A 15,740-nucleotide genomic window follows, 5' to 3' on the forward strand; every position below is an offset into this window, starting at 1 on the left:
CACTATTCAGTCAGTGCTTTCAGTGCAGGGACATGCCCTCAACTGGTAACACTCAGTTGAAAGTTTATTGCAGACTGCTGTCAATACATCCTTAAATTTCTAATAGGAATAATAGAGGAATGACATAACATAGAGTCATAAGAATACATTCACCAGAATTGTAACATGGGAAGTTCAAGTAGTTACAAAGACAGACATGTGCTGGAGATGAGACAGGTCCTCTTTAAGTACATGGAGTATAACAAGGCCCTACCTCCCTTGCTTATGTTAAGAAAAACTAAACAATACAAAAAAAAACTCTATACATGATTGGACTTGGCTCATCTGTAACAAGCCGAATTATAAAATGAGTAATTTAATTTGCACGAAGGCCGTAAATGAATTGGTACCCAGGTAAACTATAGCTCTTCACGCAGAACACAGGCAGAATCATACAGAAAAATAAAAACATACGGCAGCACAAAGCAAAGTTTCAAATGTTTTTTATTGTGCAAAGTTAGTAAAATTTATTACCACCAGTGGAACACAGTAAAAATGAAACCCAAAACACATTAGTGAAATTGCTTTTTTTTAATCACCCCCCACCCCCAAAGAAAAATAATAAAAGTTTTCAACGCTCTACAAGTTCTCCAAAATGACACCATCAAAAATACAAGTCATCCTGCAATAAACAAGTCGAAGGAAAAAATAAAAAGCTCTCTTTTGTTATATGTAATTATTATTATTATTACTCTATATAAGTACAACTTTATATACAGACACACATCAGTAATCCAATGTACAGGAGGCACAGGGGATTCCCTGTTTTGTGGTAATGAAGCTCTACCTGGCTCTGCCTTTTCATATGTAAAGTATTTTTTCAGAATGACTTCCAGCACGAGGAGGAGGTTACATGCAGTAAGATGAGACCACAGGCCGCACTTCCCCTGGTTACATTGTTAGTGTGGTAACCTATAGGACAGCAGAGACTTTCACTGACATGCGGCTTCCTGGAGACCGTCACCAACAACAATGAGTCTGTATGAGAAACACTGAGCTGAGAACTACTGCTGCCAAGACCAAGGACACCGCAAACCCTGCATCTTCTCCACTACGTCTCTGCACCATCTGAAGACACAGGTAGAAGACACTCACTTATCCCCTATCGTCATGTCTGACAGCTGTCCTGGAGGGCTGCCATCATGTATCATCATACATTATACCGTAGTTATTAGTGTTGAGTGAATCAAAGTTGACGAAGCGGACTTCAAGCCGAATTTCAGGAAAAATTTGATTCTCCTCAAAGCCGAATTTCCTTGTGCTTCAAGGTAACAAATCAATTTTTCCTGAAATGGCCGTGAAAAAAAAAAAAAATCATACTTGCCTCATTCATCTGAGCATGAAGTGGCCTCTTTGCGATCAAATGAATCAGGTAAGTATGCTAAAAAAAAATAATAATAATTGGCAAACGCTAAAATGGTTTAATATGGATCTCAGATGCCATGATCAGTGATGAACGCAGCATCTGAGGGGTTCAATGACAGGGGGCGGCGTAATCGCTGTTCCTTGTCATTGCACGCACTATTTTCAAAGAAATGCGCTTCGTAACGAACTGATTCGTCACAAAGCAAATTTTTTTGTAAAATTCAGCAAAGCAGCTGAATCGAATTTTAGAGAACTTTGCTCATCTCTAATAACATGGTCACTGTGATCCACAGCCAACATCCCAACAATAATTCCTAGAATAATGGTGAAAATAACTAATGTAATCCAAGGGGTCTAAGAAACTCTCAGGAAATAATATTAGTGCGTGTATGTGGGGGAGGCTCTGTGGGCTGAGGTTTGGTAATAGATCTGTTTGAGAAAAATTATGACCATCATACGTAGAGGAGAGCTGGCCACGAATGGGACAATTTGCACCAGCATTGTAATATTGTTATCTATGTGACATGTTAAAGGGTCTTACATAGCCAGCTATCTATAAAAATGTACCGGCAGACATGCAGAGCGTCTACTGTACTAACCCCTAAACTGGATTTGAGGGTTCACTAAGGCTTTACCCAATCATTCCATAAAGGCAGGCGGCACGTTCTGGGGCCACACAGTTCTCTTCTAATCAGTGCTGTCCGAAGAGCTCTTTCCCGGGTGACAGGACTATGGTCAGATCAGAGTGCCTCTTCCCTATGTCTTTTTCTGATGGATTGTAGAATCACTCTCCTGGGGGGGAGATTTCCCTCTGCGGTATGTAGCCAGGAGTCTGGTAATGGGGCTCGTGTCAGTTTGGATGGTCTAATTTTTATTAGGAAAGATAGAAGGATACATTAGATATCACATTGAAGACCACTTTTATAACAGCCTGTATATGAGGTTTCACAAACTAGACAAAAATAATATCTAATAGCATTTCACTTGAAGGAAGCTCCTAAATTTTCATTGTATTCCTTCTTAGAAATGCCTAACAGAAGATCTGCATCCAGCATCCGGTCTGATAACAGCGACATGGACCTAGAAGGAATGGGTAAGATGTTTTTTTTGGTGTCTGCTAAGTTCTCAATAACCATACTGATGTTACATCATTACAAATACTTTCTGGATATCCATAAAATGATTAGAAAATCTGGCAGTAGGGCAGAGCTGAGGGCAACATGCCTGAGCTTCTCTTGTGTGGTCAGATATACAGGAAATGGGAACAGGCCTAATATAATGAGAAACATGCAGATATAAAGGTTATGATAACGGAAGGATATGCTGTATAGACATGCAGTGTTGTCAGTGGACCATGTCGGACCAGCAGTTTTGTGCCTGTTATGTGGTTACCCAGAGAGCTGTCTGTGATATCACCCCCTTTACCCTCTGTCCTCCCTTTATCATACCCATTAGGGCTCATGCACATGAGCATATTTTTTGTCTGCGTCCATTACCTTGAAATCCAGTAGAACATGTCCTATTATTGTCCGCATTACAGACAAGGATTAGACTGTTCTATTATGACCGGGACATTCCATTTTGCAAAATGCGGAATGCGCACAGCCAGTATCCGTGTTTTGCGGATCTGCAATTTGCAGACATTAAAACAGGCAATGGTTGTGTGCTGAGTCCTTATGCATATTTTTATACCTGGATCTGGCACGGCTTCCTTGAGATTTGTCAGGTTGTCAAAAGATTTACTCGGCCAACATGCCACACTCCGCGTCCACTATTGTCCTCATGCTGCTACCTGTATGCTGAGCTTTTCATCACATTCTTATAAACAGTGAAAAATAATTTAAAAGTCTCTCCTCTAAAGGGCCCTATACTCTGGCTAAGAATCCACCAGATAATCGCTAATCTCTGAACACTCATTACAGATTATCTGTGTAAAGGTGCCGCCGATTACCCGATGAACGAGTCAAATGCTTGTTCATCGGGTAATTGAATTGTTTGTGTAGCCACCTAAATCTTGCTTTCCAGCAGCAGATTGTGCTGTGTAAACTCTGCCGCCGGCAAATAACAAGTCTGTATGGGGAGAAGATCACTGCATGTAAATGCAGTGGTCTCCACTGATGAGTAGGCATTGGGAAGGAACGCTTCCTTCTCGACAATTGCCTGCTGAATTGTCTTGTCTAAAGAGACCTTAAGACATAAGTTACATTAGTAAAAGCTCCAGGCTGTACTCTATCACTTTCCAAAAAGCTTGTGGTCAGTGACCGATATAACAATGGTTTTATGATAAAGAAAAATTTGAGAAAGTACAAATGTAGTGAGTCAGTAAAGGCCCCTTTACACTGGTGTAATTGGCAGCATCTTTACATCGGCAGATAATTGCTAACGAACGTTCCTATGAATGCTCATTAGCGATTATCTGGCAGAATCTCTGCCCGTGTAAAGGGTCCTTAGGCTCTGCTGACAGGAGATTTGTAGAAACATACTGGAGATGTATGTGCCACATGCTGCCATTGACCCCACACCATAACTCAGCAAACAGCTTGTAGAGCATACAGGATTTTACTACAGCCTTAGGACTTTGCCCACCAGAGGAAGTTCCAACCAGGGGTGCACCTAGCCTTTCTGCTGCCTGAGGCGAAAACTGAAATGACGCCCCCCCCCCCCCCATGCCAAACTCTCAACCTAACCCCTTGCCTCCAGCCTTAATGTTAAATGCATACTTGGAAAACATTACATATAGTGCTACAAAACATACTGTGCCTCTGTGCGTCATGGAGAAGCCCTCCCTCTACCAACAGAAACTTCAGCAGGAACTGGGTGCTTAGAGCTCCAGTCCCACACCGATCTGGTAACACTGGTCTGAGTAGTGGCTGGCAGCTACGGGTGATTGACAGACTTAGCACTCAGAGTCAACAAGGGATCAACGGAATAAAAGATCTTGATCAGACTCAACACAGTAATTCTGGAAGAATTGTATCCTGACTCAGTCTCTGAACTGTGACTCCACTAGAACCAGTGCACTTGAGTTTTGATCCGTGATGATTGCTTACAGTGCATAACAGTTTCTAAAGTATCATCAGTATACCAAGTACCCTCTTTTTTCTGGTCCTTGTCTCCATATTTTTTAGGCAGCTGGCCCTGTTGGCTCCAGCACCCACAACACAATCTCTTCTGTCTTTGGCTTTGAGGCCCACAATGTGGTAGAGAATAGACTTGGAGAATAGACTTGGGATTTGCCTGCAAATCCCATAAAACTTTAGCATGCTGGAGAAAAGCAGGAAGGCTGGTCTTTCCCGGCTAATGCATCCTTCTCCAGGGTTCTTTTTGCAGTCTTGCTCTGCTCTCCATACTCCTTGGCACCTTTCACCTGACCTTGCCCCCAATCTCTGCTCTCTGTCCCCTGGAGTTGTCCTCCTCCAGAAACCAGTGATCCAATAAGGGTTACAATTGCTGGTGCATTATGTTTTGGTGCTGCGTCCCATCCAGGGCTGGTGCAAGGATTTTTGCCACCCTATGGAAAAGATCCATTTTGCCGCCCCCTCATGTCACTCACTCACTGACACACATGCACTCACTGACAGACAGACACACACTCACTCACTGACAGACATACACCTACCCACTGAAACACACACACACAGAAACTCACTGACAGACACTCACTCACTGTCAGAAACAGGCGTCGTTCAACTATTGAACAAAAAAGAAGAATGGCGCACCATAGGGTAATAACGTAGAGATTATAGATAAAAAGGTATCTCCGCTGGGGAGGCTCACCTGATGGAGTTGTGCTACTTTAGGCACAACTCTAATGCGGACGTGTATCAAATTGCCATGAACTCCTCACAATGGATGGTGTGCAGCCCGGGATGGATGCTTCTGTTCAGGGATGCCTGGAATCCCGCAGAAAGCCAGTGGTTCAGATAAAAGAAAAGGTGTCCCACGGCGCAAAAACCACCCAAGAGTTGGAGTGATATAGGTTGATCATTTATTTGAGCAAGTGGTACAACGCGTTTCGGGGTTTAACCCGTTCTTCAGGTGCAAGCCTATTGTACCTGAAGAAGGGGTTAAACCCCGAAACGCGTTGTACCACTTGCTCAAATAAATGATCAACCTATATCACTCCAACTCTTGGGTGGTTTTTGCGCCATGGGACACCTTTTCTTTTATCTGAGACACTCACTCACTGGCAGACAAACACACACTTACTGACCGACAGACATCCACACTCACTGACATGCACTCACTCACTGACATACACACACAGACACTCAATGACAGACACACATAGATTTACTGACAGACATACACACACTCACTCACTGACATAAATACACAGGCAGACACTCACCTCCCTGGGGTCCAGTGTGGTGCAGCTCCTCAGTCCTCCAGTGCACCGTTTAGTATGCCGGGGCAGGAATGACGTCATATTCCGGCATTACAGAGGGCGCGCGAGGGAGGAGTGGGGAGCTGCTAGAAGAGCCTCCCTTGCCGCCTGCCTCCTCTCCTCTGATAATTTACTGGCAGAGCAGGCACCAGCCATCAGGTTAAGCAGATGCCTGCTCTGTCATATTTAAGAAGGACCTCCACCTCCTGCCCCCCCTGTAACGGCGCGGGGGGCGGCTCAAGAGCCGCTAGCCCAGGGCTGCAGCACCAGTCAGGGGGAGCCCACTAGGGCGCCCCCAGCAGGCCGGCGCCCTAGGCGAACGCCTAGTTCGCCTATATGGTTGCGCCGGCCCTGGTCCCATCTTCAGTAATCCAGTAGAGCAGTTATAGTGCTGTTAGAAGACCTGCTGCAGTAGGAAATAGAGACATCCTTTGAACTCAGCTAGAGGTTCACTCACATTGAGGAGACAAGTAGGATATGTGTGGCTTCTAGAAACTTAGACCCCTGACCAATTACCCATTCACTTAGAATAAGCTACGATATTTATAGCTAGTGATGTGGTACACTAAACTACTCACTTCTGGTGTGCCAACAGTTTCCATTCCCAGGGCTGGCAAAACTATGAAAATCTCGTTTTAGTGCTAGCAGATAAGTGGAAGTCTTACAAATCACTGAGTTTGTAAAATTATAATGTGACAAGTTGTTTAGTTTTTACACTGGGTTAGGCTCCGTCTTTCATGCCCTAAAAGGAACCAAAAATTATGTCAAAAATTCTAAACAGGTTTTCCAAGTTTGGCTCCAGGCCCAGGTAAATTCCTTTTCTTGCCTTCTAAAATAAATCCTCATAAAAGTAGTCCAGGAAAGCCAGCTTGCTATGTAAGATAATGGTACTATGCAAACATCTCACGCCTCCATTGTCCTGGCTTGAATAAAACTTTAACCCAAAGACAAACCTATGAACTTGTTGCTGAAAAAAAAACTAAGTGCTGGTAAGGCCACATTTACAACTTCAATCTTATTTCTATTGATCTTCTCCACTATAGGAGCAGAACAACAAAAATATTGAACATGGCGGTCCGGCACATGATGGACAACAGACCCTATTCACTATAATGTCCATCAGGCTTCTATCATGTTACCGGGCATTTTACTGGACAGCATGTTGAGATATTTTGTTCTGCATTTTTTGATGGTATAAAGAGTCATAGGCTACTTTCACACTTGCGTTCGGGTGTCCGCTTGTGAGCTCCGTTTGAAGGCTCTCACAAGCGGCCCCGAACGCATCCGTCCAGCCCTAATGCATTCTGAGTGGACGCGGATCCGCTCAGAATGCATCAGTCTGGCAGCGTTCAGCCTCCGCTCCGCTCAGCAGGCGGACACCTGAACGCTGCTTGCAGCGTTCGGGTGTCCGCCTGGCCGTGCGGAGGCAAGCGGATCCGTCCAGACTTACAATGTAAGTCAATGGGGACGGATCCGTTTGAAGATGACACAATATGGCTCAATCTTCAAACGGATCCGTCCCCCATTGACTTTCAATATAAAGTCTGGACGGATCCGTTCAAGCTACTTTCACACTTAGAATTTTTTTTTACAATATAATGCAGACGGATCCGTTCTGAACGGAGCCACCGTCTGCATTATATGAGCGGATCCGTCTCAGACGGATCCGCTCTGAACGCAAGTGTGAAAGTAGCCATACAGTGGTACACGACTGTATGTCGGAAATGTAGCTCTGCCATATGCAGAGAAGTGCAGAATAATAATTTCTGCTATACAGATTCACTTATATCTTGTCCATATGTTTTCTAGCGGACAGCGAGCTGGCCAAACTACAACGTATGTTTCGCCTAAAGGAAGGACAACGACAAGCAACAACTATTGGGAAACAGGAGCAAATCAGGAGACAACTGTATGTATACGTCACTTAAGACATGTTCGACTAATCTCCTGCAGAACGGCAGATTACTGCCTCGGGGAGACGTCTCTTATTGTCAGGTCATTAGTGCAGCATGGCACTCGGGGACGTGCTGTCTGATAACACGAGGCACTTCAAGACAACTGCCACTTCTGCCATGGTTTACATCTTAGTTACAGGCAACCAGCATAATTGTATAATTGTCACACGTGTGTATTTATAAGCAGTCATGGTATAATTTACCCTGAACACCGGACATGTTCAATCACAATTAACTCCAGTACCTGATCACATATTCATTCTCAAGCTCTTCTACATGGAACCATTTGTCTTTAAAGGGATTATCCACAAAAGGTTTTTATCACCAATCTATAGGATGGGTGATATATACAATATCAGATTGGGGGACGGGGAGTCCGATCGCTGGGACATCTAAAGGGTATAGTAGACAGGCAGATTTTCTGCCTGATGGTCGCTAACGAGTGTTTGTAGTAACACAGTCTAACAAGCAAATGCCCCTTCAGATTACCTGCCAGATCATCACTTCACTAACAAGCTTTCGTAGTAACGCTTGTTAGTGATGATCTGGCAGTGTAATACTGCTGCCGATTACCAGAGGAATCCTGATTTTTAAGCATGCTCATGATCTGCTGCTGGCAAACAACTAGTCTGTATGGGGACGAGCAATGGCATAATAATCGCTCCTCCCCATACTATGGAGGAGATCACTGAATGTAATAGTAGCGGTCTCCTCAGCTAGCCAGCTGGCTATTGCTGAGAAGGAAAACTTTCCTCCCGACAATCGTCAGCCGCATCACTAAATGTAATACTGCCCACAATCCGAGGAACAAAGGGATCCCAAATGGAGTTGTAGTCTGCATGTTAGACCATTGCTCCATTCAGTTCAAGTTCAGCACGTTTGGATTGTCAGAAGAAATAGTCACTTGTGAGCGAGCCTAAAAAAATGATTCCCTTTAACTGGGAGCAGCAGCAAGGTACGACACTGATATAGTGGCAGCAGCAGGAGCAGGATAGCAGTAGTAGTGATGATAGTGGCAATAGATGCTTTGCGTTAATGGTGGTGGCAGCAGGGGATGAACAGCGAGGAGAAGCAGCGGCTGCAGCATCAACCATATGGTACATGTTGGCAGAAAGGTGCAACGTCCCACTAAAGGGCCGCGCCTGGGGTATGCCTTGCCCCTTAGGAGGTTTCTACGAAATATGTCCCTCTTATAGAGCAAGTAAACGTGACGCCAGTTGCGGTTAAGCAGCGTAAGCTCAAGGCTCCCTTTGTAGATGGTAATGTTGGTACCCAGAGGTAGGATTGCCAGAGTGGTGCAGGGTGGCCTATAGTCTCTGTAGATGTTATGTACACGTGTCACAGTTTTCCTATCTGGATATCCGTGGATCCCAGACGTGATGTGGTCCGAAGCAGTGCAAAATGGGTAGTTGAACTTGGTTGGTGGATGAGTAGAATAAATGGAGTCCAGACTTTGTAGTAATGTTGAACAGTTCATTTTACTTGGGCATAAATTGGTAATCCAGACAGCTTCCAAACTGTATCTTGGTCATGAGCAGGTATTGGCAGGACTTTGGCAGGCAAGTACTTCTCTGCAACAATCTCAGCCCTGCTATGCTTGGCTAGAGAAATAGGAGACTCTTTCACATCTGCTGGAACTTTAGTTAGCTGGAGCTTCTTGTCCTGGTTTTAGAGTACCTCAAGTTTCTGCTCAGCTTGGATGTGCAAAACCTCCAGTGATAAGGTTGGCATAGGCCTAACAGAACCTGTCCAGACAGGACCAGGCCTGCTGCCTTCCCCTTACAGGGGCTAAGCTAGACCCCCTCTTACTATCTAAAACTCCTCCCTCTAGCTACATAGGGCTGGAGAGGCCAGAAGGTTCCTCTCCAGGGAAGCTAACACTGCCAATGTTGTTGCCACCATCTGCTGGTGGACCAGGTTATTACACTTGAACATAATAATTTCAAGAATAAATATGCACATTATGGGAAATACATTAGGTGATATAAATTAGCACATGGAAATGGTAGCAAGGCTCCAAAAAGAAGTGGTAATGGCACTCCAGGTCATTACAAAGGCAACAGCGTGATGGAGGCAGCAGTAGCCTTACAGAAGATGATGGTGGCAACAGTGGCAGGATGGAGGTGGTGGCATGATAGAGGTGGCAGCAGCCGTGCAGAACATGATGGTTGGAAAGTGGCATAAGTGGCATGATGCAGGCTGCAGCAGCAGCTGTACAGAACCTGATGGTAGTTAGGCAGACAAACAGCAACAGTGGCAGGATAGAGCAGCACCAGCAAGGCAATGTGTATTCATCTGAATCAGCCTGAGCTGTGAGAAAATGTCGATATTGATGCATGTATGATGTACATAAATTTCAACCATGTGGAAACTGAATACACATAAACGGATGATTGAGAGGCATTATTAGCATGATGCAGGCCGCAGAAGCAGACATACAGAATGTGATGGTAAGCAGGTTGCAGCATTGGCATGATGCAGGCAGAAACCAATTTGCCTTGGTAGCGAGGGTCTAAAAGCTTCACTATCCAGTAATCATCAGACTGTTTTAAGTCAACGATACGCCTGTCACTGCATAAGCAAGCAAGCATACAGGTAGCCATTCTGGCCAGTGTGCCCGAGGAGCCACTTCTTTCTAGCTCCACCCCCCACTAAGACGATAGGGTGTCTTGGCTGGTGCCATCCTCATCATTGTCCTCTTGCTCCTCCACCTCCTCCTCTTGCAGTGGCAGGTCCTCAGCCTCATCTTCATCATCTTCTCCTCCATGGCTTAGTGTGTCCCCAACAGCTATCGGGTAGACAGCAAGATGCGTCAGCTGCTCTTCTTCTACCATGGTCCCCTACTGCATGAGAGTCAATGTCTATTCTAAAATAGATATGAGAGGGATGATGTAGCTCATGGTGCAGTTGTCCCTGCTGACAAACGTTGTGGACGTTCAGTGCCAGACAGGCATCTCAGATGACCTGCCACTCCCTAACCTGGAAACATCACATGCACCCTGCTGAGGCTGTCTGGTGCATGCCAAAATCAGTCACGGCTTTCCTCTGCTTGTACAGACGCATGTGCAATGTTGAATTCCAGCGAGTTGGGAGGTCACGGTTTAAGAGGGGTAGTGGCAGGCCGTTCTGTTGCTGCAGGTCCAGGAGAGCGTTCCTCGCCACATAACAGTGGCTGAAGTGCTTGGACAGTCTCCTGGACTTGGCCAAGCCACTGTATTTATTTATATAGTGCTGCACCACTAGGTTTATGACATGCGCCATGCAGGGTTCTTTCGCCCAGAACCCCCCGCAAAAAAATGAATAATTATTTATTAGAAATGTGTGAATATAGGTAAATGGATTTGGGCCAAAATTCTTTATTACTCCCAGATACTTTTGTGTGCTACCCTGTCTATTGATGTAGTAATCATGTATATATGCTGCTAGTTTGAATATAATCAACGACCCCCCAAAAAAACGTAATTGATTAAAAACATGTGAAAGTAGGGAAGCTGATTTACGCCTAAATTCATTATCCCTCACAGATACTTTTGTGTGCTCGTCTGTGTATTGGTGTTGATCACCTATATGAGGGTTTCATTAAATTGAACAATTCCCGGAATAGAATTCACGGAAACAGAAAATTGTGGCCTGGTGCTCAATTTTTTGTTATCACTCACAGGTTGATTGAACTCTACCCTGTGTCTTGTAGTATATATATATATATATATATATATATATATAGTATGAAATCCGGCAGCACTCACTTTAGAGGTTATCAGGTGCAGGCGTCTCGCCTTTGACCATAGGCTTGTATATTCAAGGAAAAATCAACGCAGCACTCTTCTTGTAAAAAAAACACAGTGTCTTTATTCACACATATGACACAAAAAAAGAGGACCTTTCAATCCCCTTCCGGGATCCTTCTCAAGCCAAGTGACTTGGCTTTAGAAGAATCCGGGAAGGGGATTGAAAAGTTGCCTATTTTTGTGTCATATGTGTGAATAAAGACACTGCATTTTTTTTTACAAGAAGAGTGCTGCGTTGATTTTTCCTTGAATATATATACAGTACAGACCAAAAGTTTGGACACACCTTCTCATTCAAAGAGTTTTCTTTATTTTCATGACTATGAAAATTGTAGATTCACACTGAAGGCATCAAAACTATGAATTAACACATGTGGAATTATATACATAACAAAAAAGTGGGAAACAACTGAAAATATGTCATATTCTAGGTTCTTCAAAGTAGCCACCTTTTGCTTTGATTACTGCTTTGCACACTCTTGGCATTCTCTTGATGAGCTTCAAGAGGTAGTCACCTGAAATGGTCTTCACTTCACAGGTGTGCCCTGTCAGGATTAATAAGTGGGATTTCTTGCCTTATAAATGGGGTTGGGACCATCAGTTGCTTTGTGGAGAAGTCAGGTGCATACACAGCTGATAGTCCTACTGAATAGACTGGTAGAATTTGTATTATGGCAAGAAAAAAGCAGCTAAGTAAAGAAAAACGAGTGGCCATCATTACTTTAAGAAATGAAGGTCAGTCAGTCGGAAAAATTGGGAAAACTTTGAAAGTGTCCCCAAGTGCAGTCACAAAAACCATCAAGCGCTACAAAGAAACTGGCTCACATGCGGACCGCCCCAGGAAAGGAAGACCAAGAGTCACCTCTTGTCACGGCTGAGGGTGGGGAAAACCCTCAGCCGTGCGATGCCAGATGATGTTAGGCTGCTCGGCCAGGATGACAGGATTAGGGAGCAAGTCACCCCCTAAAGCGTCCCTAACCTGACCCTAACTCCTAGCTGCATGGGCCGACCTTTAAGGTAGGAGGACCCATGCTCAGGAACCTCGGATCCCTAACTCACCCTCCGACCAGTCCCTGGACTAGGAGTCAGGGTAAGACGGCCTGTTCCTTCTGGACACGGAGGAACAGGGGTCTCACTGGCCAAGCTGCAGGGAAAAGGGGAACACCAACAGTCTTACGGATATGGCAGGTGAACTAACTAGTTCCACCTACCTGCCACAGCCTTGCTGACTGGATCCCTGAGAACAACCAACAAAGGAACAACAAAAGGAAAATCCCAACTGAACATCAAATGGACATCACACATAAACATGACATAACTTATTGTGACATAATCTTTATGACCAGAAGGGAGGCCCCCACTGGCAGTTGGTAAATAACCAGGAGGATGTCTCCAGCAAGCATGGCTGAAGCACCCTCACTGACTACTGCCTTCAACTGAGGCTTTATAGGGCCAAGAAGCCACACCCAACAGTCAGACACACCCCGTGACTCACACACACAGAAACGGAGTTAACCCTTCCAACACCAGGGACGGGAAACACAACTTAAAGGGAAAGTGTCCAACACAAGAACACACTGTGGCTGTTGCCGCAGGCAACGACATGGGTGGCAAGCATGTCCTGGGAGTCAGCCCAAAGGCCGGGACACTGCCACCACATGTACACATACAACCAAACATTGCCACGGGCAACCACAGTGAAGGGAAGATGTCAGTGCACACCACACATAAGACAGAGTGCACACAGACATACAAAAGTGCATACATACACGCACACAAACTCCAAGGCAACCGCACACATACCTGTTGTCCACGGCAACCGCACCTGAGGCAAACAGCATTATCCCTCCAGCTGCGGTTGACACAAAAACCCAAACCGCGGGCAACTGTATGCGGCTCCCAAGGAGTCACGGCCATAAACATGGTCGTGACACCTCTGCTGCGGAGGATAAGTTCATCCGAGTCACCAGCCTCAGAAATCGCAGGTTAACAGCAGCTCAGATTAGAGACCAGGTCAATGCCACACAGAGTTCTAGCAGCAGACACATCTCTAGAACAACTGTTAAGAGGAGACTGTGTGAATCAAGCCTTCATGGTAGAATATCTGCTAGGAAACCACTGCTAAGGACAAGCAACAAGCAGAAGAGACTTGTTTGGGCTAAAGAACACAAGGAATGGACATTAGACCAGTGAAAATCTGTGCTTTGGTCTGATGAGTCCAAATTTGAGATCTTTGGTTCCAACCACCGTGTCTTTGTGTGACGCAGAAAAGGTGAACGGATGGACTCTACATGCCTGGTTCCCACCGTGAAGCATGGAGGAGGAGGTGTGATGGTGTGGGGGTGCTTTGCTGGTGACACTGTTGGGGATTTATTCAAAATTGAAGGCGTACTGAACCAGCATGGCTACCACAGCATCTTGCAGCGGCATGCTATTCCATCCGGTTTGCGTTTAGTTGGACCATCATTTATTTTTCAACAGGACAATGACCCCAAACACACCACCAGGCTGTGTAAGGGCTATTTGACCATGAAGGAGAGTGATGGGGTGCTGCGCCAGATGACCTGGCCTCCAAAGTCACCGGACCTGAACCCAATCGAGATGGTTTGGGGTGAGCTGGACCGCATAGTGAAGGCAAAAGGGCCAACAAGTGCTAAGCATCTCTAGGAACTCCGTCAAGACTGTTGGAAGACCATTTCAGGTGACTACCTCTTGAAGCTCATCAAGAGAATGCCAAGAGTGTGCAAAGCAGTAATCAAAGCAAAAGGTGGCTACTTTGAAGAACCTAAAATATGACATATTTTCTGTTGTTTCACACTTTATTGTTATGTATATAATTCTACATGTGTTAATTCATAGTTTTGATGCCTTCAGTGTGAATCTACAATTTTCATAGTCATGAAAATAAAGAAAACTCTTTGAATGAGAAGGTGTGTCCAAACTTTTGGTCTGTACTGTATATATATATATATATATATATATTTATATATATACATATACTGGTTTAATTAAATTTAACAATCTCTCAAAAAATGTGGAAATTGTGGAAACGGAATATATGTAACTGGACGATTGAGGCTTGATGCTAAATTTGACCTTAATACACACTGGTAAATTGCTGCCATGCAAAGGGTATTGCTGCAGTACTCATGTACAGTTGAAACCAGAAGTTTACGTACACTATATAAAAAGACACATATATAGCATATGCATTCAGTTTTTTGGTCAATTAGGATTACTATTAGTGTTGGGCGAGCATGCTCGGCCGGACACAAATTTTACTCGAGCATCGCAATGCTCGGCACATCGCGGTGTTCGGCTACGCAGCCAATAAACGTGCAGGAAAGTACTGCCATTCACTGTAATGCCATAGCCATATATTTTTTGTGCAACCTGCACTGTCTAACGTGTGTGCAGCCTAAAAATATCTGTGACATCCAGTGTACTTTTTCTGTAGACGGTGTCCTCTGCGGGCAGTTACATTACCTGCGCTACATCTCCTGTATAACGTTTGCGTATCCGAAATGTCAGTGACAGTCAGTCTAATTTTTTTGCTACTGGTGGCAGCGACATTACCTGCGCTACATCTCCAGTGTAACGTTAGCGCATCTGAAATATCAGTGACATTCAGTGTAATTTCTTTCGCCGCTGGTGACAGTGACATTATCTGCGCTACATCTCCTGTGTAACGTGTGCGTAGCCTAAAAATATCTGTGACATCCAGTGTACTTTTTCTGTAGACGGTGTCCTCCTGGGACAGTTACATTACCTGCATTACATCTCCTGTATAACGTTTGTGTATCAGAAATATTAGTGACATTCAGTCAAATTTTTTTGCTGCTTGTAGCAGCGACATTACGTGCGCTACATCTCCTGTATAAGCGCCCCTGCTTATCTATGAGATACCAACGATTTTCTCCTATCCTTGGATGATTTTCATTGGCATGAGGGTTTCAGTTTGGTTTCCTTAGACGCTGAGAGCCTGTACACCCGTATCCTGCATGAGGCAGGTGTTGCAGCTGTTCTCAATGTCTTGGAGAACGTAGGTAAGAGCACTTTGTTTTGTGATTTAATAAAAGAAGCACTTTTGTTTAGCTTAACCAACGTTTTTAAGTTTGGGAATCAGTGGTATCGGCAAAAGTGCGGTACCGCTATGGGTACTCCCGTATCATGTACTTTCGCCAACTTCTATCTGGCTAGGTGAGA

At 44.7% G+C, this 15,740-nt stretch overlaps 1 protein-coding gene across 1 annotated transcript in view; it reads left to right on the top strand.

The window, feature by feature from the left end:
- The first annotated feature begins 1,025 nt into the window (after positions 1 to 1,025).
- LOC122926641 (coiled-coil domain-containing protein 63-like) overlaps positions 1,026 to 15,740 on the top strand; it is a 145,159-nt gene continuing 130,444 nt past the window's right edge. The window contains exons 1-3 of the mRNA XM_044278073.1: positions 1,026 to 1,119; positions 2,429 to 2,497; positions 7,601 to 7,700. Of these exons, the coding sequence (XP_044134008.1) occupies positions 2,431 to 2,497; positions 7,601 to 7,700 (167 nt within the window). The 5' untranslated portion in view covers positions 1,026 to 1,119; positions 2,429 to 2,430. The remainder of the gene's footprint in view (positions 1,120 to 2,428; positions 2,498 to 7,600; positions 7,701 to 15,740) is intronic.

This window comes from Bufo gargarizans, chromosome 2, assembly GCF_014858855.1.
Source record: "Bufo gargarizans isolate SCDJY-AF-19 chromosome 2, ASM1485885v1, whole genome shotgun sequence".
NCBI lineage: Eukaryota > Metazoa > Chordata > Amphibia > Anura > Bufonidae > Bufo > Bufo gargarizans.